This window comes from Phocoena phocoena, chromosome X (genome assembly GCF_963924675.1).
Source record: "Phocoena phocoena chromosome X, mPhoPho1.1, whole genome shotgun sequence".
In the NCBI taxonomy this organism is placed as follows: Eukaryota; Metazoa; Chordata; class Mammalia; order Artiodactyla; family Phocoenidae; genus Phocoena; species Phocoena phocoena.
In genome coordinates this window covers 11865304-11893071 of record NC_089240.1, presented here as the reverse complement: position 1 = coordinate 11893071, position 27768 = coordinate 11865304, and the positions used below count along the sequence as shown (strand labels likewise).

Sequence of the window (27768 nt, the reverse complement as noted above, 5' to 3'; positions counted from 1 at the left end):
TCCACTAAGATCAGGAAAAAGACAAGGTTGCCCACTCTCACCACTCTTATTCAATATAGTTTTGGAAGTTTTAGCCACAGCAATCAAAGAAAAGGAAATGAAAGGAATCGAAATCGGAAAAGAAGAAGTAAAGCTGTCACTGTTTGCAGCTGACATGATACTATACAGAGAGAATCCTAAAGATGCTACCAGAAAACTACTAGAGCTAATCAATGAATTTGGTAAAGTAGCAGGATACAAAATTAATGCACAGAAATCTCTGTCATTCCTATACACTAATGATGAAAAATCTGAAAGTGAAATCCAGAAAACATTCCCATTTACCATTACAACAAAAAGAATAAAATATCTAGGGATAAACCTACCTAAGGAGACAAAAGACCTGTATGCAGAAAATTATGACACTGATGAAAGAAACTAAAGATGATACAAATAGATGGAGAGATATACCATGTTCTTGGATTGGAAGAATCAACATTGTGAAAATGACTCTACTACCCAAAGCAATCTACAGATTCAATGCAATCCCTATCAAACTCCACTGGCATTTTTCACAGAAATAGAACAAAAAATTTCACAATTTGGGCTTCCCTGGTGGCGCAGTGGTTGACAGTCCGCCAGCTGATGCAGGGGACGCGCGTTCGTGCCCCGGTCTGGGAAGATCCCACATGCCGCGGAGCGGCTGGGCGTGAGCCATGGCCGCTGAGCCTGCGCGCCCGAGAGCCTGTGCTCTGCAATGGGAGAGGCCACAACAGTGAGAGGCCCGCGTACCAAAAAAAAAAAAAAAACAAAAAAAATTTCACAATTTGTATGTAAACACAAAAGACCCCGAAGAGCCAAAGCAATCTTGAGAACGAAAAAAGGAGCTGGAGGAATCAGGCTCCCTGGCTTCAGACTATACTACAAAGTTACAGTAATCAAGACAGTATGGTACTGGCACAAAAACAGAAATATAGATCAATGGAACAGGATAGAAAGCCCAGAGATAAACCCACACACATATGGTCACCTTATCTTTGATAAAGGAGGCAGGAATGTACAGTGGAGAAAGGACAGCTTCTTCAATAAGTGGTGCTGGGAAAACTGGACAGGTACATGTAAAAGTATGAGATTAGATCACTCCCTAACACCATACACAATAATAAGCTCAAAATGGATTAAAGACCTAAATGTAAGGCCAGAAACTATCAAACTCTTAGAGGAAAGCATAGGCAGAACACTCTATGACATAAATCACAGCAAGATCCTTTTTGACCCACCTCCTAGAGAAATGGAAATAAAAACAAAAATAAACAAATGGCACCTAATGAAACTTCAAAGCTTTTGCACAGCAAAGGAAAGCATAAACAACACCAAAAGACAACCCTCAGAATGGCAGAAAATATTTGCAAATGAAGCAAATGACAAAGGATTAATCTCCAAAATTTAAAAGCAACTCATGCAGCTCAATAACAACAAAACGAACAACCCAATTCAAAAATGGGCAGAAGACCTAAAGAGACATTTCTCCAAAGAAGATATACAGACTGCCAACAAACACATGAAAGAATGCTCAGTATCATTAATCATTAGGGAAATGCAAATCAAAACTACAGTGAGGTATCCCCTCACACCGGTCAGAATGGCCACCATCAAAAAATCTAGAAACAATAAATGCTGGAGAGGCTGTGGAGAAAAGGGAACACTCCTGCACTGCTGGTGGGAATGTGAATTGGTCCAGCCACTATGGAGAACAGTATGGAGGTTCCTTAAAAAACTACAAATAGAACTACCATACGACCCAGCAATCCCACTACTGGGCATATAGCCTGAAAAAACCATTATTCAAAAAGAGTCATGTACCAAAATGTTCATTGCAGCTCTATTTACAATAGCCTGGAGATGGAAACAACCTAAGTGCCCATCATCGGATGAATGGATAACGAAGATGTGGCACATATATACAATAGAATATTACTCAGCCATAAAAAGAAATGAAATCGAGCTATTTGTAATGAGGTGGATAGACTTAGAGTCTGTCATACAGAGTGAAGTCAGTCAGAAAGAGAAAGACAAATACCGTATGCTAACACATATATATGGAATTTAAGGAAAAAAGATGTCATGAAGAACCTAGGGGTAAGACAGGAATAAAGACACAGACCTACTGGAGAACAGACTTGAGGGTATGGGGAGGGGTAAGGGTGAGCTGTGACAAAGTGAGAGAGAGGCAAGGACATATATACACTACCAAACGTAAGGTAGATAGCTAGTGGGAAGCAGCCGCATAGCACAGGGAGATCAGCTCGGTGCTTTGTGACCACCTGGAGGGGTGGGATAGGGAGGATGGGAGGGAGGGAGACGCAAGAGGGAAGAGATATGGGAACATATGTATATGTATAGCTGATTCACTTTGTTATAAAGCAGAAACTAACACACCATTGTAAAGCAATTATACTCCAATAAAGATGTTAAAAAAATTACCTTTTTAAGAAGAGCTGTTTGTTCTTCATTAGAAATTGTTTCCAAGGTTTCTTTGCCATCACTTTCTATATCTTCTTTACTTGAAGCTTCATCCTCACTGGCAATAGGCCCATTTTCACACAACGGTGTCTGGAAGTCATCATCTACAAGTGGTGGATAGCTATACTTGAAAGGATCCTGAGAGAAAAGAATTTTGCATCAGCTTGCTAAGAGGTGGGTGGAGAAATAATTCTCTTAGTAAAGTTAAAATCCATTCCTCTGGCCAAGAAAACAGAGCTAATTAGACAGTGAAATTTAAAACAAAGCAAGCAGTTTGAAACAGCAAAGGTAAAAGCAGGATGTGGTGTGGGACAACTGGCCAGCCATCTGTAAAAGAACGAAATTGGATCTTCAGCTCATTCTTTTTTAAAAAAACAAATTTACTTTTTATTTTTTTGGCTGTGTCGGGTCTTAGTTGTGGCATGTGGGATCTTTCGTTGCGGTGCACAGACTTCTCTCTAGTTGTGGCGTGTGGGTTTTCTCTCTCTAGCTGTTGTACACGGGCTCCAGGGTGCACGGGCTCTGCAGTTGTGGTGCGCGGGCTCCAGAGTGCATGGGCTCTGTAATTTGCGGCATGTGGGCTTTCTCATCAAGGCACATGAGCTCAGTAGTTGTGGCGCATGGGCTTAGGTGCCCCGCAGCACATGGGATCTTAGTCGCCCGACCAGGGATCGAACCCGTGTCCCCTGCATTGGAAGGTGGATTCTTTACCACTGGACCACCAGGGAAGTCCCTAGCTCATTCTTTATACCAAAAAGAATTTCAGATGAATAAAAGCTTTAAATGTATATGTATATTTTTAAAAAAACGACATAAGCTCCAGAACAACACATATGAGGATTAAAAAAAAACCAACAAAACCCCCAAAACACAAAACCTAAGTAAGGGAAGGCCTTTTCTAAGTAAAACATGAAACCTAGAAGGCATAAAAATATGGACAAAAATTGAGCATGCCAAAATGAAACATTTGTGACTGAGGGCCGAGACAAGCTGGCAGAGTAGAAGGACATGAGCTCACCTCCTCTCATGAAAACACCAAAATCACAACTAACTGCTAAACAAACATTGACAAAAAAACACTGGAACCTACCAAGAAAGATATTCTACATCCAAAAACAAGAAGCCATAACGAGACGATAGGAGGGGTGCAATCACGATAAAATCAAATTCCATACCTGCTGGGTGGGCTACCCACAAACTGGAAAATAATTAGATAGCAGAGGTTCTCCCACAGGAGTGAAAGTCCCGAGCCCCACATCAGGCTGCCCAGCCTGGGGGTCTGGCATCAGAAGGAGCCCCCCAAAGCATCTGGCTTTGAAGGCCAACAGGGTTTGATTACAGGAATTCCACAGGACTGGGGGAAACAAGAAACTCCACTCTTGGAGGACGCACATAAGGTCTGATGAGCACCAGGACCCACAGGTAAAAGCAGTGACCTCATAGGAGATGGAGTGCCAATACTCATATCAGACAAAATAGACTTTAAACTAAAGACTGTTACAAGAGACAAAGAAGGACACTACCTAATGATCAAGGGATCAATCAAAGAAGATATAACAATTGTAAATATATATGCACCCAACTTAGGAGCACCTCAGTACATAAGGCTAGACCTACCTGCTAGTACTGGAGGGTCTCCTTATGAGGTGGGGGGCAGCTGTGGCTCACTGTGGGGACAAAGACACTACTGGTGGTAGTTCTGGGGAGTGCTCATTGGCGTGAGCTCTCCTGGAGGCTGACATTTTCTCACCAAGACCTGGCCCCACCCAACACCCTGCAGGGTCCAGTGCTGGGATGCCTCAGGCCTAACAACCAACACAGTGGGAACACAGCCCCACCTATCAGCAGACATTCTGCCTAAAGTCTTCCTGAGCCCACATCTGCTCACCAGAGGGACAAGACCCAGCTCCGTATACCAATGGGCAGGAACCAGTACCTCCCAACAAGAAACCTGCACAAGCCTCTTAAATAAATGGTTTTTTTTTTTCCTTTGGCCGCACCGTGTGGCTTGAAGGATCTTAGTTTCCCCAATCAGGGATGGAATGTGCACCCTCAGCAGTGAAAGCATGGACTCCTAACCACCGGACCGCCAGGGAATTTCCTGCAAAAGCCTCTTAGACTGGCCTCATCCACCAGGGGGCAGACAGCAGAAGCAAGAAGAACTACAACCCTGTAGGCTGTGGAACAGAAATCACAATCACAGCATGTTAGACAAAATGAGACCAGCAGAGGATTATGTCCCAGATGAAGGAACAAGATAAAAACCCCAGAAAAACAACTACATGAAGTGGAGATAGGCAATCTACCCGAAAAAGAATGCAGAGTAATGACAGTAAAGTTGATCCAAGATCTCGGAAAAATAATGGAAGCACAGACCAAGAAGACACAAGAAATGTTTAATAAAGAGCTAGAATACCTAAAGAAAAAACAAACACAGATGAACAATATGGTAACTGAAATGAAAAATACACTAGAAGGAATGAAGAGCAGAATAAATGAGGCAGAAGAACAGATGAAGTGGAAGACAGAATGGTGGAAATCACTGCCACGAAACAGAATAGAGAAAAAAGAACAAAAAGAAATGAGGACAGTCTACGAGACCTCTGTGACAACATTAAATGCACCAACATTCACATTAAAGGGGTGCCAGAAGGACGAGAAAGGACCTGAGAAAATGTTTGAAGAAGTAATAGCTGAAAACTTCCCTAACATGGGAAAGGAAATAGTCACCCATGTCCAGGAAGTGCCGAGAGTCCCATGCAGGATAAACCCAAGGAGGAACACCCCAAGACACATATTAATGAAGCTGACAAAAAGTAAACACAAAGACAAAATATTAAAAGCAATGAATAACATACAAGGGAACTCCCAGAAGGTTATCAGCTAATTTTTCAGCAGAAACTCTGCAGACAAGAAGGGAGTGGCACGATATATTTAAAGAGATGAAAGGGAAAAACCTACAACCAAGATTACTCTATCCAGCAAGGATCTCATTCAGATTCAACGGAGAAATCAAAAGCATTACAGACAAGCAAAAGCTAACAGAATTCTGCACCAGCAGACCAGCTTTGCAACAAATGCTAAAGGAACTTCTCTAGATGGGGGAAAAAAAGGCCACAACTAGAAACAAGAAAATTATGAATGGAAAAGCTCACTGGTAAAGGCAAACTAACAGTAAAGGTAGGAAATAATCCACACACAAATATGCTATCAAAACCATCAATGAGAAGAGGGAAGTACAAATGCAGGATATTGGAAATGCATTTGAAATTAAAAGACCAGCAACTTAAAACAATCTTATTCGTATATAGACTGCTATATCAAAACATGGTAACTGCAAACCAAAAATCTGCAATAGACACACACGAAGGAAAAAGGAATCCAAACACAACACTAAAGTAAGTCACCATATCACAAGAGAACAAAAGAGGAAGGGGAGAAAAAAGACATACAAAAACAAATGGAAAAAACAATTAACAAAATGGCATTAAGAAGGGAATTCCCTGACGGTCGAGTGCATAGGACTTGGTGCTTTCACTGTCATGGCCTGAGTTCAATCCCTGGTTGGGGAACTAAGATCCTGCAAGTCATGCAGCATGGCCAAAAAAATAAAATAAAAACTGGCAATAAGAACATACATACAGATAATTACTTTAAATGTAAATGGATTAAATGCTCAAACCAAAAGACATAGACTGGCTGAATGGATACAAACCCATATATATGCTGTCTACAAGAGACCCACTTCAAATCTAGGGACATACAGACTGAAAGTGAGGGGACTGAAAAAGGTATTCCATGCAAATGGAAATCAAAAGAAAGCTGGAGTAGCAATTCTCATATCAGAAAAAATAGACTTTAAAGACTGTTACAAGAGACAAAGAAGGACACTACGTAATGATCAAGGGATCAAAGAAGATATAACAATTGTAAATATATATGCACCCAACTTAGGAGCACCTCAATACATAAGGCAAATGTAACAGACATAAAAGGGGAAATTGACAGTAACACAATAATCATGGAGGACTTTTAAACACCTCACATCAATGGACAGATCATCCAGACAGAAAATCAATAAGGAAACACAGGCCTTAAATGACACATTAGACCAGATAGACTTAACTGATATTTATAGAGCATTCCATCCAAAAGCAGCAGAATACACATTCTTCTCAAGTACACGGGAAACACTCTCCAGGATTGATCACATGCTGGACCACAAAGTGAGCCTTGGTAAATTTAAGAAAACTGAAATCATATCAACAATCTTCTCCAACCACAATGCTATGAGACAGACATCAACTACAAGAAAAAAACCGTAAAAAACACTAACACGTGGAAGTTAAACAATATGCTAATAAACAACCAATGGATCACTGATTAATCAATGAGGAAATCAAAAAATACCTAGAGACAATGACAATGAAAACACAAAGATCCAAAACCTATGGGAAGTGGCAAAGCAATTCTAAGAGGGAAGTTTACAGCAATACAATCTTACCTTAATGAAACAAGAAAAATCTCAAAGGAACAACCTAACCTTACCCCTAAAGCAACTAGAAAGAGAAGAACAAACAAAACCCAAAGCTAACAGAAGGAAACAAATCATAAAGATCAGAGCAGAAATAAATGAAATAGAGATGAAGACAACAACAGAAAAGATCAATGAAACTAAAAGATGGTTCTTTGAGAAAATAAACAAAATTGATAAACCTTTAGCCAGACTCATCAAGAAAAAAAAGGGAGAGGGCTCAGACCAATAAAATTAGAAATGAGAAAGGAGAAATCACAACAAACACCACAGAAATACAAAGGATCACAAGAGACTATTACAAGCAACTATATGCCAATAAAATGGACAACCTAGAAGAAATGGACAAATTCTTAGAAATGTACAATCTCCAAAGAATGAACCAGGAAGAAATAGAAAATATAAACAGACCAATCAGAAAATATAAACAGACCAGTACTGAAAATATAAACAGACCAATCAGAAAATATAAACAGACCAGTACAGAAAATATAAACAGACCAATCAGAAAATATAAACAGACCAGTGCTGAAATGGAAACTGTGATTTAAAAATTCCCAAGAAACAAAACTCCAGGACCAGATGGCTTCATAGGTGAATTCTATAAAACATTTAGAGAAGAGTTAACATCTATCCTTCTGAAACTATTCCAAAATACTGCACAGTAAAAAACACTCCCAAACTCATTGTATGAGGCCCCCATCACCCTGGTACCAAAACCAGACAAAGATATCAAAGAAAGAAAATTACAGGCCAATATCACTGATGAACATTGATGTAAAAATCCTCAACAAAATACTAGCAAACTGAATCCAACAATACATTAAAAGAATCATATACCAAGATCAAGTAGGATTTATCCAAAGGGATGCAAGGATTTTTAATATCCACAAATCAATAAGTGTGATACACCAAATTGACAAACCGAAGAATAAAAACCATATGATCACCTCAATAGATGCAGAAAAAGCTTTTGACAAAATTCAACACCCATTTATGATAAAAAACTCTCCAGAAGGTGGGCATAGAGGGAACATACCTCAACATAATAAAAGGCATTTATGACAAACCTACAGCTAACATCATACTCAATGGTGAAAAGCTGAAAGCATTACCTCTAAGATCAGGAACAAGACAAGCGTGTGCACTCTCACCACTTTTATACAACACTGCTGTGTACAGGACTTCCAAAACTATCAGAGAAGATAAAAGGAATCCAAAATGGAAAAGAAGTAAAACTGTCAACTGTTTGCAGATGAAATGATAATATACATAGAAAATCCTAAAGATGCTACCAGAAAACTTACTAGAGCTCATCCATGAATTCAGTAAAGGTGCAGGATACAAAATTAATACACAGAAATCTCTTGCATCCCAATACACTAACAATGAAAGATCAGAAAGAGAAATTAAGGAAACAATCCCATTTACCATTACATCAAAAAGAATAAAATACCTAGGAATAAACCTACGTAAGGAAGCAAAAGACCTGTACTCTGAAAACTATAAGGCGCTGATAAAAGAAACTGAAGATGACACAAACAGATGGAAAGATATACCATGTTCTTGGACTGGAAGAATCAATACTGTCAAAATGACTACACTACCCAAGGCAATCTACAGATTCAATGCAATTCGTATCAAATTACCAATGGCATTTTCCACACAAGTAGAACAAAAAATTTTTAAATTTGTATGGATACACAAAAGACCCCAAATATCCAAAGCAATCTGGAGACTATACTACAAAGCTACAGTAATCAAAACACTATGGTACTGGCACAAAAACAGAAACATAGATCAACGCAACAGGATAGGAAGTCCAGAAATAAACACACCAACCGACGGTCAACTAAACTAGGACAAAGGAGGCAAGACAGTCTCTTGAGTAAATGGTGCTGGGAAAACTGGACAGCTACATGTAAAAGAACGAAATTAGAACACTCTCTAACACCATACACAAAAGTAAACTCAAAATGGATCAAAGACCTAAATGTAAGACCAGATACCATAAAACTCTTAGAAGAAAACATAGGCAGAACACTCTCTGACATAAATTGCAGCGATATCTTTTTTGTTCCACCACCTAGAGTAATAAAAATGAAAATAAAGAAATAGGACCTGATTACACTTACAAGCTTTTGCACAACAAAGGAAACCAAAAACAAAAAGACAACCCACAGATTGGGAGAAAGTATTTGTAAACAAAGCGACCAACAAGGGATTAATGCCCAAAATATACAAACAGCTCATGCAGTTAAAAAAAAAACAAAAACAAAATAACCCAATCAAAGAATGGGCAGAAGATCTAAATAGACATTTCTCCAAAGAAGATATACAGATGGCCAAGAAGTACATTAAAAGATGCTCAACATAAAAAAAAAAAAAAAGATGCTCAACATAACTAATTATTAGAGAAATGCAAATCAAAACTACAATGAGGTATCAGCTCACACTGGTCAGAATGGCCATCATTTAAAAAAAAATCTACAAATCATAAATGCTGGAGAGGATGTGGAGAAAAGGGAACCCTCCTGCACTGTTGGTGGGAATGAAAGTTGGTACAACCATTATGGAGAGTAGTATGGAGGTTCCTTAAAAAACTAAAAATAGAACTACCATATGATCCAGCAATCCCACTTCCTGGGCATATATCCAGAGAAAACCATAATTTGAAAAGATACATGTACCCCAACGTTCACTGCAGCACTATTTGCAATAGCCAAGACATGGAAGCAACCTAAATGCCCAAGAGAGGAATGGATAAAGAAGATGTGCTACATATATATAAAGGAATATTACTCAGCCATAAAAGGAAAGAATTAATGCCATTTGCAGCAACATGGATGGACTTAGAGATGATCATACTAAGTGAAGTCAGACAGGGAAAGACAAGAATCACATGATGTCACTTATATGTGGAATCTAATAAAAAATGATACAAATGAACTTATTTACAAAACAGAAACAGACTCACAGATCTCGAAATCAAACTTACGGTTACCAGAGGGGAAACATGGGGGTAGTGATAAATTAGGAGATTGGGATTAACATATACACACTACTATATATAAAACAGATAAGTAACAAGGACCTACTGTATAGCACAGGGAACTCTACTCAACACTCTGAAATATATGGGAAAAGAATCTGAAAAAGAATGGATATATATGTATATATATGTATAACTGATTCACTTGGCTGTACACCTGAAACTTACACAACATTTTAAAGCAACTATACTCCAATAAAAGTTAAAAAAAAAAGACAGAAATAATTGGATATTTAAGGGGGAAAAAAGAAACATATTTTCAGCCATCTTTAATGACCATCATTCAGTAATAATAGAGACTTTTCATTTGCTTTTTCAGATGTCTGGGCATCAAGATACTCGTAACCAGTTTAAGGTCCAATTTGGCTGAAGAAATTATTGTGCATGTCTGTATAGGAAAGATTCAATTTTCTGTTACCCCCACCCCACCCAGTTTCTCTTGCAGTGAGTTGAAGTGTGTTGGGAGTTCTGTGGAGGATTATGTTGAGTTCTGATAGTCTGGAAACAGAATCTTAGACCTAAGGATAATATATGTTTGTTATCCTTTAAAATAAATCTGAGTCTCAGATCATAAGTGTTGTCTAAGGACTTTGTACTATTTCTTCTTTTCCTTTTTTTCCTTTTTAAAATCATCTGTAGCTGGTTGCCAAAAGCTGCTGAGAACTTTCTGTATAACACATCATCCTCGTGGCGAGTAAGAGTAAATTGTGGGGCTTCCCTGGTGGCGCAGTGCTTGAGAGTCTGCCTGCCGATGCAGGGGACGCGGGTTTGTGCCTCGGTCCAGGAGGATCCCACGTGCCGCAGAGCAGCTGGGCCCGTGAGCCATGGCCGCTGAGCCTGCGCGTCTGGAGCCTGTGCTCCGCGGCGGGAGGGGCCACAGCAGTGAGAGGCCCACGTACCGCAAAGAAAAAAAAAAATGAGTAAATTGTGGTTCAGATATTTTATTCAGTCGCTAAGAGATGATCTTTGATAGGTTCCAGATGTATTGTACAAATAAAATATGTACTATAAAAATAAAAGATAGCTCCCCCCCAAAAGTATTGGTTCAACTTTTTTAAAATGAAAGAAAACAAAGAAAAGCACACACGAAAACTTTTCATTTTGCTAGTCCTTCGGTTCTAGTTGAATACAATTTTGCCAGTACAAAGTAGATTGTAAAAATCAAATAATTGAAATATTAATCAAATTAACCCAAAGCATACCAAATCCATAGGTTTCAGTTTATTTAAAAAAGTCATTATCCAAATATGTTTCATTGTTATGGAGTATTAAAAATTTAACATATATCTACTTACTCCTGGTCTCTTACTTCTCAGTAGTAAGATCATTTCCAAAAAATGAAATGACAGTATATATTAAAAACTGTTCAACAGTAAACAACTGGAAGCAAACTAAAGACACATCAAAAGGAAATTAAATAACTTATGGTTATTCCTTAAAAAATTTATGGTTCATCTCTAGACACTGGAATACTATGCAGCCATAAACAAGAGTAAGACAGCTTATCACATATTAATTTAGAATGACCTGTAAGACGTGAAGAAAAAAGCAGGATACACAGTAGTGTATAAATACACTACTTTTTTAAAACAGATGGGAGGGAGAAAGAATTATATATATACTATAGTTGCTTATATATGTATTGCATATTTACTATGGTTGCTTATATAGGTAACAAAGATCCCTGGGAATAAAAATAAGAAATGAAACTAGGGAGGGGAACAGTGTGGTTGGCATAGCAGTCCAAAGACTTTTTACTGAATACTTGTTTCTCAATACTTTTACTCCATAGGTTTCAGTTTAGAACCATGTAAAGACATGACCTATTCACAAATAAACATTTAACAACTTGAAAACTTAAATAAAAAGTGTCTGTAACACTGCTTGCTATTTTAGGATATCTATGATTTTTCTTAGGATGGTAAGATATTGCTTTTCCTTTTTCCTTGAGGAAAGAATACAGCCTCATGTGCCATGACCCAGTCTTATTTTAGAAACAGGTTTCAAGTACTGTACTTACAGTTCCACCCATGTGAAGAGGCAGGTATTCTACACTGACATAGTCTTGGACGTCATTTTTACTTGTAAACTTCAACAAACTCACTGCTTCTGGACCAAGCCAGGATTTCACAATTTTGAAAGCAGCTGAAGAAAAAACAGTCACTTCATTAAATTCCTTTCATTCTCTTTCTCGATTTACTTACTGTATGTGCTAACCCACGTCCTCTGAAATTAGTTCAGGCTAAAATCTGTTAATATGTATTTTTCCATGGCACAGTACTTAATTCACATTCTCTAATCTCTGTAGGCATCTACATTTTGACTGTCCCTTGTAGGTTTCAAATGTTCCAGGAAGATTCAGGAAGATTAAATTATCCTGATGTTCATTAATAAACCTATCAGGGTTTTGGCCTCTGTACAAATCCATCAATGATCCCAACTACTGAGATTTCCAGACAATGAATCAAACAGCATTGTGATTCACTAATATGTACAATAGTATGAGAAGAGTCGTTTGCCTTATGCCTCTCTGATAAACCCCCAATCTGAAAAACCTTCTCAAATGAGAAGTCAGGAAGAGAAAAAAGCGGGCTTCCTCATTATGCGTGAGCCAGACCCAGACTTTCCATCCTAAGCCTGAACTTCTGTGCCTTTCTCCCAAGCCCTGCAGCTTAGAACTGTGACGATCTTATAGAATGTGCAAGAATAAACCGTTATCAAACACAGCTGTTTAGTAATTACAATTTTGTTCTGTCATGCCATTCTGATTTACTTAAACTTTTAAACCTCGTTTCCATCATGACTTTCTAAGCACATTTTAAAGGAATTAAAAGAGAAATCTAGCATTAAATTTTCAGAAGTGTCAACGAAAAAAAATCAGGAAATAAAACCGCATGATAAAGATTAAACAGTGGTTCAGAAAATTGCATTTTTACTTTGGCTAACTGTGCATAAAATTTTTTTACATAACATTTACATTTTCATTAATTTCAATTTAAAAAGTCTGAGTTGACATGTTTGAAGCTATTCTACTTGAATTAACTGAAGTGCAAAATCTGACTTTTTATAACAGCTTTATGGAGATAAAACTTACATATCATAAAATTCACCCTTTTAAAGTATAGACATCAATGTTTTTTATTTAGTATATTCACAAAGTTGTGTAACCCATCACCACTATCTAATTTTAGAACACTGTCATCACACCGAAAAGAAATCTGCCCCCACTGGCAACCTCTCCTTATCCTCCCTTCTCCCATTCCCTGGCAACCACTAATCTAGTTTCTGTCTTTATGGATTTGCTCATTTTGTATAAATGGAATCATGCAACATGTGTTTTTTTTCATACTGGCTTTGTTCACTCAGCATGTTGAGGTTCATCTATGATGTAGCATGTATCAGTATTTAATTCCTTTTTATGGCTGAATAACTTTCCATTTTATGGATATGTAACATTTGTTTATCCATTTATCAATTGATGAACTTTGGACTGTTTCCACTTTTCACTATTATGAATAATGCTACCAAGAACATTTGTGTACAACTCTTTGTGTAGACATGTTTTCAATTCTCTTGGGGATATACCTAGGAGTGGAATTGCTGGGTCACATGGTAATTCTATGTTTAATGTTTTCAGGAACTACCAAACTGTTTTTCCACAGTGGCTGCACCACTTAACATGCTCACCAGCAATGTATGAGGGCTCCAATTTCTCCACATCACTATCAACACTTGTTACTTTAGTCTTTTTGATTACAGCCATCCTAGTAGGTATGAAGTAGTATCTCATTCGGTTTTTACTTGCATTTCTCTAATGACTAATGATGTTGAGCATCTTTTATGTATTTATTGCCCATTTGCATATCTTCTTTGGAAAAATGTCTATTAAAATCTTTCACCCATTTTAATTTGGCCATTTGTCATTTTACTGTTGCATTATAAAAGTTATTTATGTATTCTAGACCTAAGTCCCTCATCAGATGTCTTATGTGTAAATATTTTCTTCCATTCTGAGAGTTGTCTTTTTACCTTCTTGATGGTGTCCCTTGAGGTACACAAGTTTTCAATTTTAATGAAGTACAATGTACCTATTCTTCTGTTGCTTGTGCTTTCTTGGTGTCATACCTAAGAAACCACTGCCTACTCCAAAGTCATATAGATTTACTCCTATGTTTTTTCCTATGAGTTTTATAATTTTAACTCTGAACCATTTTGAGTTAATTTTTGTATATGACGGAAGGTAGAGGTCCAACTTCATTCTTTTGAATGTGGATATTCGGTTGTCCCGGTACCATTTATTAAAAAGACTAATCTTTCTCCACCTAATTGTCTGCGCACCATTGTTAACAAATCAATTAATCATAAATGTTACGGTTTATTTCTGGACTTTCAATTCTGTTTTACTGATCTATGTGTCTATTCTGATGTCCACACCACAACATCTTAATTATTATAGCTTTGTAGTGAGTTTTCAAACCAAGAGGTACAGGACCTCCCTGGTGGTCCAGTCGTTAACAACCTATCTTGCAATACGAGGGACGCTGGTTCAACCCCTGGTTAGGGAACTAAGATCCCACGTGCTGTGGGGCGACTAATCCCACACATCACAACTAGAGACCCCGTATGCCACAACTACAAAGCCCATGTGCTCTGGAGCCGGTGCGCCACAACGAGAGCGAAGCCTGTGTGCTGCAACAAAGAGCCAGCGCACTGCAATGAGAACAAAAGATCCTGTGTGCCTCAACTAAGACCCAATCCAGCCAAAAAAAAAAGAAAAAATCAAGAGGTGTGAGTCCTTCCATTTCACTGTTCTTTTTCAAGATTTTTACTACTCTGGGTCTCTTGCATTTCCATATGAATTTAAGGACAAACTTGTCAATTTCTGTTAAAAAAAAAAAAAAGTGGGGGAGGCAGCTACGATTTTGACAGGACTGCATTGAATCTTAGCAATATTAGGTCTTCTAATCTATTAACAAGAGATGAGTATTTACTTAGGTCTTGCATTTCCTTCGATGGTGTTTTGTAGTTTTCAGCATGAGTCTTCAACTTCTTTTATTATTTCTAAGTATTTTGTTCTCTGTGATGCTATTATAAATGGAATTGTTTAATTTCATTTTTGTATTATTGATTGCCAGTGTACAGAAATACAACTGGTTTTGTGTATTGACTTTGTATCCTGCCACCTTGCTGAACTCATTTATTAGTTCTAATAGGCTTTTGTGTGTGTGTATTCCTTAAAATTTTCCATATAGAAGATGTCACCTGCATATATAGATAGTATGACTTCTTCTTTTCTAATCTGGATGCTTTTTATTTCTTTTTCTTGCCAAAGTGCCCTGGCAATGTAAGTGGTAAGAGCTGACAACCTTATCTTGTTCCTGATCTTAGGGGGGAAAATATTCATTCTTTTATTGCTAAGTATGATGTTAGCCGTGGGTTTTCATAGATGTTGGTTTTACATAGATGCCCTTTATCGGGGTGAGGAAATTCTCTTCTGTGAAAAATTAACTTTACCCAAAGAAAGGTCTGGCCTTTACCCTCAGCTTCTGGAGGTAACCTTCATGCCTGTTGGAGTGTCTTTGTTTGCCTAGGGACCCCGAGTCACACTGGAACAATACAATTTAGGGTGGGGGCTTTGGGTCACACAGTATCTGTAGACCTCTGGAGAGACTGGAGACTGAGATGAACCATGTGATAAACTGGTCAGGCCTAGGAAACGGAGCCCCAATAAAAACTCTGAACACCGAGGTTTGGGTGAGCTTCCCTGTTTGAAAATACTTCATGAGCACTGTCACATACTGATGACGGGAAAGTAACACACTCCACATTTGGTACTTCCCTGGATTCTACCATATGTTTGGTTTTTTTTACCCTTGGCTGATTTTAATCTGAATTGTTTCCTGGTAATAAACCATAACTTTGAGTACAATAGCTTTCAGTGAGTTCTGTGAATGATTCCAGTAAACCTGAGGGTAGTTTTGGAAACCCCTTGAACTTACAATTAGTGTCATAAGTGAGGGTAGTCTTGTGTGAACTACTGTGATCCAACTAACTTGGCAGTTGTCCCAACTCTGTGAACCTTCTATTCCTAGTTTCTTGGGTGCTTTTATCAGGAGAGTGTAGTGGATTTTGTCAAATACTTTTTGTGTCTATTAAGATGATCACGCGGTTTTTTTCTTTAGTCTATTAATATGTTGGGTAACTGGTTGATTTTCATATGTTGAACCAACTTTGCATTTCTGAGATAAATCCCACTTGATCATAGTATATAATCCTTTTTATATGCTGCTAGATTCAGTTTGTTACTTTATTGAGGGCTGGTCCATTTATATTCATAAGGGATATTAGTCTGATATTAGTTTTCTTTTTCTGTGATGTTTATTATTAGGGATATACTTGCCTCATAAAATGAGTTGGGAAGTGTTTTCTATTTTTTGGAAGAGTTTGAGAAGAACTGGTGTTGATTCTTCTTTATATGTTTAGTAGAATTTACTAGTGAAGCCATCTGGGGTCTTAGCTTTTCTTTGTGAGTTTTTTGATTACTAATTCAATTTCTTTTGTTATACTTCTATTCAGAATCTTGAGTCCATTTCGATAGTTTGTGTCTCTCTAGGAACTTGCCCATTTCATCTAGGTTATCTAATTTCTTGGCACACAACTGTTCACAGTATTCCCGTATAATCCTTTACATTTCTTTAAGGTCAGTAGTAATGTCTCTTCTTTCATTCCTGATTTTAATAATTTGAGTTTTTTTTTCTTCATCAGTTTAGCTAAAGTTTTGTCAATTTTGTTGAACTTTTCAAAGAACCAAGTTTTGATTTCATTGGTTTTCTCTACTGCTTTCTATGTAACAATTGATTGGCAAACATGAATGAAAATGCACATTCTGAAAATAACGTTAAATTTACAGCCACATCCGAGTTGGTAAAGAATGTTTTTCAATGGTTTAAATTTTTTTTTTTTTTTGCCCAAAATGTATACCATGACTGTCCTAAGGATTATGTGACTATAGAGATTTGGACTAAATTTTAGATTCATCCCATTTTCTTCCTCAACACCTGAAGCCCATGAGAGAACCTAGCCGAGGTCTGCATTCTGTGACATATCCCATCTGCAGATGACAAACAGGTCTTCTGGCTATAGTTTTACCTGAATGACTGAACATTTTAAAACTGTTTTTAGACAAGACTAATGCATACCCGCAGAGCCTGGGGGTACAACGCTGGCCCAGTTTGCCTAGGAACAGCCTTTGCGTGTTCCAGCTGCAGCCTCTTAAAATTACACACCAAACACAATAACATTCTTTTTTAACAACCATAGAAATATGGCTAAATTGTCAAAGAAAAAAAAATCAGACGTTTTATGTTAGGAAAGTGTAAGTAATATACTCACCGTTCATTATCCAAGGCATATCAAAGATCACCATTTTTGCTGAAAGATAAAAAAAATTCATTGTCTGTGACTTAGTACCACAATAATAGTCACTTATACCTGGCCTAAAAAAACTAGTGATCTAAATATATCTAAAAACTGAGATGGATGACTCAGTTTTAATTCCATAAAGTGTGAGTGGTGCTAGAACTAAACTGACTTCTCACAATGGTGAGGGGCTCACCTAGGAGGATGGCTTGTGTGAAATGAATAATGTACTATCACTGCCCTTTGGCAAATAGCGTGTTCTTTTATTCATTTATTGCTTTTGTTGTTTGCAGAAAGGTACCGAACAAAATAGTAAGTGGGTAAGTGGAAACTCTGGATGTGGCATGTCATATTAGTGCTAAAGTCCACTGAGCTTTAAAATGATTTCAATGTCTAATTTATGGCTTCAATTCTAGTTTTCTAGATATTATATTGTTAAACCCACTGACAGTTGCCCCATTTTTAATAAATCATTATGTTTTAAGAAACAAAAATGATTTCAACTTTTCTTAATATTATGAGCCTCAGGAAACCAAATAATTCCAAAGTATACAGAAATTTTATTTGTATACTTAGATGAAGATATTAAGCAGCCCTATTAACAATTATGATAAAGAATCAGAACCCACAGAGGGGATTTTTGATAACAAATTCATTCTTCTATTCCAGATGAATCAAAACATAATTTCATTCTTCCCTGAACAGAGAACTTCCTAGAATGATTATATTAATGTAGGACAAATAATGCACATGTAAGGAACAAGGTAGTTGCAAAGAGGTACCCTGGTGCTCAATACCTCAGTCTTCATCTGAGATATGCCTAAAAAGATTTTGACTCAAGATTTTAAGAATATTATATTTCATGACAAATTTTGAAACATGATCAACTTAAGATTCTATAAAATTCTATGTCTGTGGGCTTCCCTGGTGGCGCAGTGGTTGGGAGTCCGCCTGCCGATGCAGGGGACACGAGTTCGTGCCCTGGTCCGGGAGGATCCCCACATGCCACGGAGCGTCTGGGCCCGTGGGCCATGGCCGCTGAGCCTGCGCATCCGGAGCCTGTGCTCCGCAAAAAAAATTCAATGTCTGCAAAACATTATGTAGCTAGAATAATTATCTCTAGTTATTTGGAATGACAGTGTTCAATTCATCTTGATATACACCCATGAATTTATTAATAGTTTTCTCAAAAGAATCTTAGATGTGTTTTATAAAGTAATAGTAATATTTATGTTCTTTATAAACAGCTCTTCACAAACCCCTTTGGATATTTCAATAAACAAGTGGATATTTTATTTTCATTTTGTACATGAAAGAAAAAATCTAATAATCCAGGGCAGTGATTCCCTACTGACCAATGACTGGCACCACTCAGCAAGTCTTAATGAATCAGGGTATATGCCAGATCCAGGAAGAATTCAGAAGGAACAGCAGATCCTGCAGGTTCCCCAAACTAGACATTCTTTTTACCTAAAAATGTTCATCAACACTCTCTCTGAAGACACGAGAGCACAGGGCTAGGAGTGGCAATGATCCTCGATATCCACCATGCTTTCTGTCTGTTTCTCACATCACATTAACACTAATGTGAAAGCACGTCAAAATAAAATGACTTAGGCATTTCATGCTGTAGTGTCACCTGAGTCACAAGTCCCCAAAGACGCTAATTGTGGTATTTGCCAGGGGTGTGCCCAGGCAGACCTGTGAGTTTCCATTTCTGATGTCCCTGTTGCCTCTCTTCTGTCTCTTCACTTTCAACCCACTGGGGTTCTTAAAAATATTTGACTGTTTATGTGGAATGGCATCTTGATTTCCCTAGGGAGAAGCCATCATGTAAATCTATTAAGTCAAAAATGAATATATAATATTTAGGAGTTTTTCATTCAGGTAATTAATAGAAGAGTCACAATTAAAAACAAACTCCAAATGCCACCAGATTCAAATGTCGTGCACACTAGTCAAGTGCTTTCTTAATGACAATTTAAAAAAAGCAACTAGAAACACAATGTACTTTATGTATGAGTATTGCTTATCACACAGTATATTTTACTAACCAATATTGCTCATCTGTTTCTTAAATGTAAGAAGTTCCAAATAATATTTAAAATTTCTCAGTTGAAAAATTAGTAAAAATGGGATAATCTTGGAAATAAATGTATGCTTTTACATCTCTATGTGTGTGTGTGTGTGTGTGAGATAGGATGGCATGTACACAGATTATAACTTGAACTCTTAAAACTAACTGTAAAGGACAATGATTATTTATGAAAAATTTCTCCTGTACCTACTAGGATATGTACTTCAACTTCTAGAACATATTTAAGCTCTTCACCAGAAAACAATGTCTCAGGTATTAAAGTCTAAAATAATACAAAGCTCCACAATTCTTAGACACTGTGTACGGTTTCGCTATATTGTATTTTTATAAAGGAGCAAGTTACTTACAGAGGTATTTAGGGTAATAAACCTTAAAGCAGTTGATGATGAAGCGTACAAAGTCCATGTCCTAAAAGAAAGATTATACATTTAAATCTTTAAGACTGTCCACATTAGAGAATTTTAGATTGCATATTTCTAAAGGTGATAAATTATTAAATATAAATGAGGTAATTATTAAATTCTTTTAAAAATAGTTCATAAATAAATATTTATATTCCCAGGAGTTAGTTTTTAAGTCATTAAGCTACTTATAATAATCAGTCCTAAAACTGAGTTAAAGAAATTGGCTTAAACATCATTCATGTTACCCCAGACTAGTTAGATACTTTAGGCTGCTAAGGTAATGTGGCATTATAAAACGGATCTAAAGAGGAACCCCCCGGCTTCCCTGGTGGTGCAGTGGTTGAGAGTCTGCCTGTCGATGCAGGGGTCACGGGTTCATGCCCTGGTCCGGGAGGATCCCACATGCCGCGGAGCGGCTGGGCCCGTGAGCCATGGCCGCTGAGCCTGCACGTCCGGAGCCTGTGCTCCGCAAAGGGAGAGGCCACAACAGTGAGAGGCCCGCGTACCGCAGAAATAAATAAATAAAGAAAGAAAGAAAGAAAGAAAGAAAGAAAGAAAGAAAGAAAGAAAGAAAGAGGAACCCCATAAAGAAATTCTAAACATCTGTCGAACAATTAAAGAATTATTAGAACAAGTATATAGTTTTCAACCTGACTACTTGGAATGACAATATATATGCATGTTAATTCTGATATGTTTGTTTTTTAAACCTAATTTCTATACCTCATAATAGTCAATAAAATATATTTTATTAATCTTTTATACAACAGTTAATCTGATCATATTGGCCTGCTGTATCTACTTCACTTCTAGCTTCTTTCCTCTTGTGTAGGAGTCTAGAATAAGAATTAGAGTTTTTTCGTTTATATTTAAATGTTGTTCATTGACTTCAATTTCTAGGCTGACTATTGGTTCTACTGCACTGAACACAGCAACATGAAACTAGATTATTAGGGTTACTATTCACATGGATCATTTCATTCCGTGTGTTTCCACTAGCGACAGGCTGACTTACTAATCAGCCATCTTATAAGGACTGTAGGATGAAAGATACAACCAGGCAAACTTAAATCCATCAGTTACTCAAAGGTGAGCTGCCCTAGAGATCTGAGTCTATAAAGTTATTCCTAGCATGTGAGTTGTAGCATCTTTAACGCTAATAAACTGAAAATAAGCATCCATAACTATATTACATATTTATTATGGGATAAATCCTAGCATATAATAATACCTTTATAACTAATCATTATATCCACTGTGCACAGAGTTGAATAATTTGAAGAGTCAAAGAAGGTATCTCAAAATAACTAGTTATGTAAAGATTTGGTTACCTAGCATATGATCTGTGGCTTCCAGACTTTGCCCCAAAAGTCTCTGTCCAATATTCTTTTCATCTTTAATTGAATAACCTTGCTTATAAAATCCCAAATTACTGCTAATTCAAGCCGATTTGATAGGATGCCACTGGTGTACATGTATTAGTGGGTACTACATAAAGAAGCTCCATGAAACCCACTGCTCTGCATTCTGTGAGGATGTTTTCAAGGATGCTATTCATTATCATGTAAAATGTCTTCCCTTTGAAGACCCATGAAAGACTTTTCTGGACTTCCCTGGCTGTTCAGAGGTTAAGACTCCACGCTTCCAATGCAGGAAGTGCGGGTTTGATCCCTGGTAGGGGAACTAAGATTCCACATGCGTGCAGCCAAAAAATCAATCAATCAAAAAAAAATTTTTTTAATTAAAGAATAAAACTTGAAAAAAAAAAAAGAAAGACTTTTCTTCTGGTTCAAGTATCAGCAGTAGATAAACTTCCCTAAAATGCTGGTTTTAAAGTATGTCCACTGAGTTATTTTATTTGTCTTATCTTTACTGGAGTATAATTGCTTTATGATGTTGTGTTCACTGAGTAATTTTAAATGATTCCATTTCTTTCAGGCAAGCTTAAAGCCAAATTAGTGGCCTAACTCTAGTAAATAATTTAAATTTTGACTTGCAATTATGTATACATCTTTAAAGGTTGACTTAAATCTTTTCTGAATTACGAGGGTCATGTATAAACATAATTCAGTAAGATTCTAGTATTTGAAAACATTAATGATTTAACTACTTAGTAATGCAAATAAACTTTATAAATTAAAGATAATGAAACAGTATATAAGTAGCTTGAAAAATAATCAGCTCAATTCCTCGCCCCTGTATTTGTCAATAAAAAACATTAACATTTATTTTTTATGATTCTGGGTTAATAAATAGAAAACTATCATACATAAAGGATAATAGAATCATAATTTATTATTATGCAATATTTATTTATCTAGGCATTTTGATTTAGATTTTGGGTATAAAATGGTTTACTCTGTAATCTAGAACTCATTGACATGGAAACTAGATTGAAAAAATAACCCAGGGCAAATGACTCTTAGAGACAAAGAAAGATGAAAAAAAACTTGTAGTCCCACTGCCTAAAAAAACTCTAGCCTGTTTTTTGTTTGTTTAATGTCTAAGGCTTCCCTTTTGGGGGCTATGTATCACTAGGATATAACCCTGTCGCCCTTTTCTCTTAAAAAAAAAAAAAGCTATTTTCCAATATTACTACAAATTCTTTACAAACACCATTTTACATAGCTACACATACTCCATCAATTAGATACACCATAATTCACTTCACTGTATTGACATTTACATTTTTTCTACTTTTTCACCATTTTAAATGACACTCTGAAAAAATTTTGATGTACACTTTTTCTATACTCAGGTTTATTTCTTTAGAATAGATTTCTAGATGTTAGTTACCAGCCAAAGAGTATGAATACGAACACTTCAGGGAATATTAACATACTTTGCCAACTGGATTTTGAAAAAGATTTCAACGCTGCCCCAGGCATGTCTCCGAACACCACTTCACTGCTACCAGAATTAGCCCAGCTTTGAGTGTTAGAGACAACAGCTCTAATAAATGCGCCAACAAATCCCCATCGCTGCTGAAGGGTTTGTAGTTGGCACTAAGGTCACAAGGGCCCAAATTAAAGACCGGTAGGTTTTATTTATTTTTTAAGCTTGGCAAAATCACCTGAAGAAAACTGGTTTCCAAAGCTAACCAAATCAAACAGAAAGCGAACCTAAACGAGCAAACAAAAAACCTCAACAAAATCACAAAGTGCTGGATGTGCAAAAATGCAGGTGAACATCTTGCCACTGCAAAACATGGCATGCGGGTAATGGTACGCTGGAGAGCATACATTACTGTACTCCACATTTCCTGAGTGCATTACTCTGCGCCAGGCACGGGGAGGTGCTGTATAGGGCATTATTAGCTCTGATAGAAAAGTTCACTGTTACCACACCTACTCATTACCCTGCCAGCCTCGACGTCTTCCTTCCATATCCTGTGTATCGGACAAGAAACATTTCTAGGAAATCTACAGTTTCAATGCCAAATACTGAAGCACATTTAATTTTTTGCAAATCCTATTCCACGTTTGACTTCACTCACAATGCAGGGGTTGGAAATAAATCCCAAACATGACTTGGTTAGCTCTGTTTTACAGGACTACTTGGTCAAGGGGGTAGTGGCAGGGAGGACAGGAGAGAGGGAGGATGTCATGATAAACAATGATTTAAGAATTAATGAAAAATGCTTACTATGCTATTTATTCCAGTCTCTGACAGGTCAAACATCACTGTTACAGGTTTCCCATTTTCTCTCTTAGCATACCGTTCCAACCAGAACGCAATAAGCTTCTTTTTGTCCAATATGGTCTTCTGGTCTTTTATATGATACTTCACCCTGATCCAGACTTTAAGCAGGTCATAAGATAAAAATAAGAAAAAATACTTATGGCATTATAATATTATTTGTGCATATATTATATCATTCCTTTCCCTTAACATTTGTCTTTATTTTGTTTCTCAGATTAAAAACATCTCTTCAAAATAGTATATACTAGGGAACCTTAAAGAGTAGCAGAAAGGTAAACTATTTCCCCCCTTAGAAAATACACTTCCCCCCTTAGTAAGTAAGGGAAAAAACAATACTTGGTAATAACCGAAAAGTACTCTACACTGTGCTTAACAAAAAACAGAGCACTAGAAAAATGTTCCGTCCAGAGGAAAAGCCCAGACGGAAGCACGATGGCAGCATGAGCGGGTGTCGTGTGTGGGGACGGAGCCTGGCAACCATTCAGAGTGGTGGCAGCTAGGACAAGATGTGACGAGTGGTGAGAGGAGCAGCTGAACAGAGAGACAGGCGGGGCTTGAAGAAATCTGCATGAAATGCTAAGGGGGTAGGGGTTGGGAGTGAACTGAGGAAGTGCTACTGAAATTGGAGGAGGGGCTAAAGTGAAGCTCTGTCAGAGGAAGAGCCGACGGCTGTGGGCCCGAGCTGGGAGTACAGGGAGGGCGGGCGGTGGGACGCATATGGTTCAGCTGTGTGTTGTACTGAAGGCGGCCAACCATCAATCCGGTGGGCAGCTGGATGTGTACATGCATGTGGCCTGGGGACAGCCTGGGGTCACCGCTGTTGGGGAGAAGGCAGCTGAAGGTGCCAACGTACTTGAGATCACCCAAGGAGACTGCATCAGCTGGAAAGGAAAAGAGGCCAAGAAGGGAACAGAGCCTGGGAAGCACATGTGAGATACAGGTGGAATAAGGAATGGGAAAGGAAGATTGAGGGGGAGCCAGCAATGGGAGGAAAACGCTACGAGAGCACGGTTACAACAGGAGCTGACCGTGGGCCACACACAGGGTGCGCAAGGCAGGCACGACCGTGCGGCAAACTGCCTTGGCAGGACATCTGCTCAGGATGGGGCTCTGACACTCCTGCTGAGTCCCAGCATTGGTACAAACCAAGTTATGCCTCTATCCCCTCTGCCCAAAATTCGGCTTGGCCCATTTAGCCACCCTTAGTGACCATCAAAAAGATTTTCCATAAAGATACTGGGTTGAATTTTAACATCAGTAAATTAGAAAGAAGATAATGACTCTGAGTTACATCCTTGTGGCTGTGTGATGGGATGTGGCATTTGCCTTTACCGCCTACTTTATTATAATGCAAACGGTACATTCAACTACTAAGTATCTGACGCTTGGTCCAGCTGGCCCTAACAATCCCTATTGTAGGAAACCTGACGTGTGGTACATACGTAGAAAGCTCTGCCTATTATTAATTCAGTTGAGATGGATGGCTACATCTCAAAATCCTGAAAAGCCTGTACATACATTATACTTACACAACTTGTTGCCTTCTTTGTCATAACCGTGGAGATAAATACCACCAATTTCCAGTAACCACCTGGGAATGGAGGCTTCAGTCAGGTCTAAAAAGCGATAAAGTTTGATGAGTAATTGTAACTTAGACGCCTTTTAAAAACAAAACTTACAACATAAAGGTTACTGTTAATATAGTAGCTCTGACATAAAAAAAGATAAACTTACTAAAAAAAGAAAAAGCTTATGCAAACATCTGGAAAGAACCTCTGACGATAAAAAATGGTTGTTTCTTACTAAGTAGAAAAAAAACTACATAAAGACACAGATGACAGAAATGGAAAAAATCCATTTCCTCTTACATATCAGCCATTATGATGTGGACACATCTCCATGTTCTAGTTGTATTTCACCTAATGACTTGCAAACAAATATTATCACGATTGGACAATTTCAAAAGAACATGGCAGTAAATGTCCACATTATAGCCTCAGAAGTGGTATAAGAAATCAAAGTTTGATAACCAGTAGAGTCTAATACATTTATAATCTTGGGGCAGGTGGGAAATACTTCAAGAAAATGCTAGATCCTTCAGCAGGAGGTCCACTCTCTAGTGAGGCCGAGAACCAACACAGCAAGGCAGCAAATGTCAAGGCTTCTGTGTCATTCATCAGTACTTCTCCGAGAACTCTCAAAGATTTATCTTTCCCCAGCCACCTTTCATCATCTCTCTGCTGTCTGCCACTAGAAACTAGCAATTCTATGTAAGAGAAAACTATTCTTGAGTTTAAAGGTTTATTCTGTACTTAAATGATTTAGAAACATCAGGTTTACATTTCTTTGCTTGACTAATAAATGCTTCACTGTTGAAATTACCTACAGTTTTTATATCTCCAATCAAATTATTTTTTAAATACTCTCCTTCTGATAGATTCCTTCTCCAAGTAGGATGACTGCGGAGAGTATCTGCTCTGGATTTATTTGCTGACTATTTTGTATTAAGTCTCCAGACTCAGTCACTCCAGAGCTTATAATCCTCAAGGTCAGGAAATCCTTTATACCTCATCGAAACTAGTAGTTGTGCCAGTTTCTTCCTGTTAAATTTTTTAGGAGGAGAGAGATAACGGGTAACCTTTCCTGAAAAGAGTTCTCCATGTACTTGAACACTATTATAAAATCCCCTCTAAGATTTAAAACTCCTTTTTGGGGGAGGTGGGGAATTGCAATCTAGAATTGGGCCTTGAAATCAAGAAGTTAAGAGGAGGCTGCTATAGGCATCCTTGGGGATAAGCCTGCTTTTTGGGGACTCCCATTCGTATAGTAATTCCACATGGAGCACCTATTAGCACAAGGAACTCTGGGAATAGAGACAGACACCAGGCAACAACTGAGAAAAACAGGCAAAGAGTATCCCCTTATTTCTAGGCCTAGTAGCGAAGATGCTGTCTTGATATTTTAATCGTTCTAAACCAAATAGACACAGAATAGAAGACTCTGCTGTCAGTGAAGAATCTGTGATTCTGCTCCTTGGTGATCTGATTTCCTTATGAATAATCCTATTTTAAGATTTATTCATAAGATGTTCCTTTCAAATGTTACTGTGTCTTTATAAAACATTATATTCTGATATTTCTGATGACTGCCAAGAATATTTGCAAATATGCTATAAGTGTAAAATAGTAACATTTATGCAGGGGATATAGTACACAGTCAAGGTTAAACTGAACAGCTTACCATTTTTTTTTTTTTTTTTTTTTTTTTTTTTTGCGGTACGCGGGCCTCTCACTGCCACGGCCTCTCCCGTTGCGGAGCACAGGCTCCAGACAAGCAGGCTCAGCGGCCATGGCTCACGGGCCCAGCCACTCCGCGGCACGCGGGATCTTCCCGGACCGGGGCACGAACCCGCGTCCCCTGCATCGGCAGGCGGACTCTCAACCACTGCGCCACCAGGGAAGCCCGAACAGCTTACCATTGACAGACATTTCTTTCCTCCACTGAAAACTCTCATCAAGCATCTTCAGTGTTTCATCTACAACATTATGCCTCCAACATAAGTAACTTTCAACCCAGTTATCATCTTGTTGTAGTCTTTCAACATCACGTGGATCATACTTATCTGACTTATCTAGGGGAAAAACAGTAATAAATATCCAAGTCAGATAAATTCAGCAGTGAATGATAACCAACACTAATACCAAAGGAGAAGAAAGACCTGGAAGATAAAGCTAAGCTACTTGAAGATAGACACAGGGATGCAGTTCAGATGAAAATGCAATTTAAAGGATTGATGGAATTTCCAAGTATGACTAGAATAAAGTTATCTAAAAATTGCAGCTTTATTTTAAGACAAGCCACCACAGAGTTAAAAAATAAGACCATAGTAAAATATTTTGCATAACCCTCTAAAACCATAAACCAACATCTAGGAAGATCGATTATGTTATGTGAACTTAAAATACTCACCCTAGACAATGAAAAATGAACTTTTATGTATCAAGAAAGAACTAGGTTGTACTTAAAAAGACATGTTTGCCAAGTGTCTTTTTTGAAA

General features: G+C 37.8%; 1 protein-coding gene across 2 annotated transcripts in view; it reads right to left on the bottom strand.

Annotated features, from left to right (window-relative positions):
• MOSPD2 (motile sperm domain containing 2) overlaps positions 1-27768 on the bottom strand; it is a 68269-nt gene that overhangs the window by 26274 nt on the left and 14227 nt on the right. For both annotated transcript variants that reach the window (XM_065900668.1, XM_065900669.1), the window contains exons 3-9: positions 27187-27342; positions 25241-25327; positions 23655-23809; positions 19953-20013; positions 17481-17519; positions 12109-12233; positions 2464-2640 (exon numbers count right to left, since the gene is read on the bottom strand). In XM_065900668.1, coding sequence (XP_065756740.1) covers positions 2464-2640; positions 12109-12233; positions 17481-17519; positions 19953-20013; positions 23655-23809; positions 25241-25327; positions 27187-27342 — 800 coding nt within the window. The remainder of the gene's footprint in view (positions 1-2463; positions 2641-12108; positions 12234-17480; positions 17520-19952; positions 20014-23654; positions 23810-25240; positions 25328-27186; positions 27343-27768) is intronic.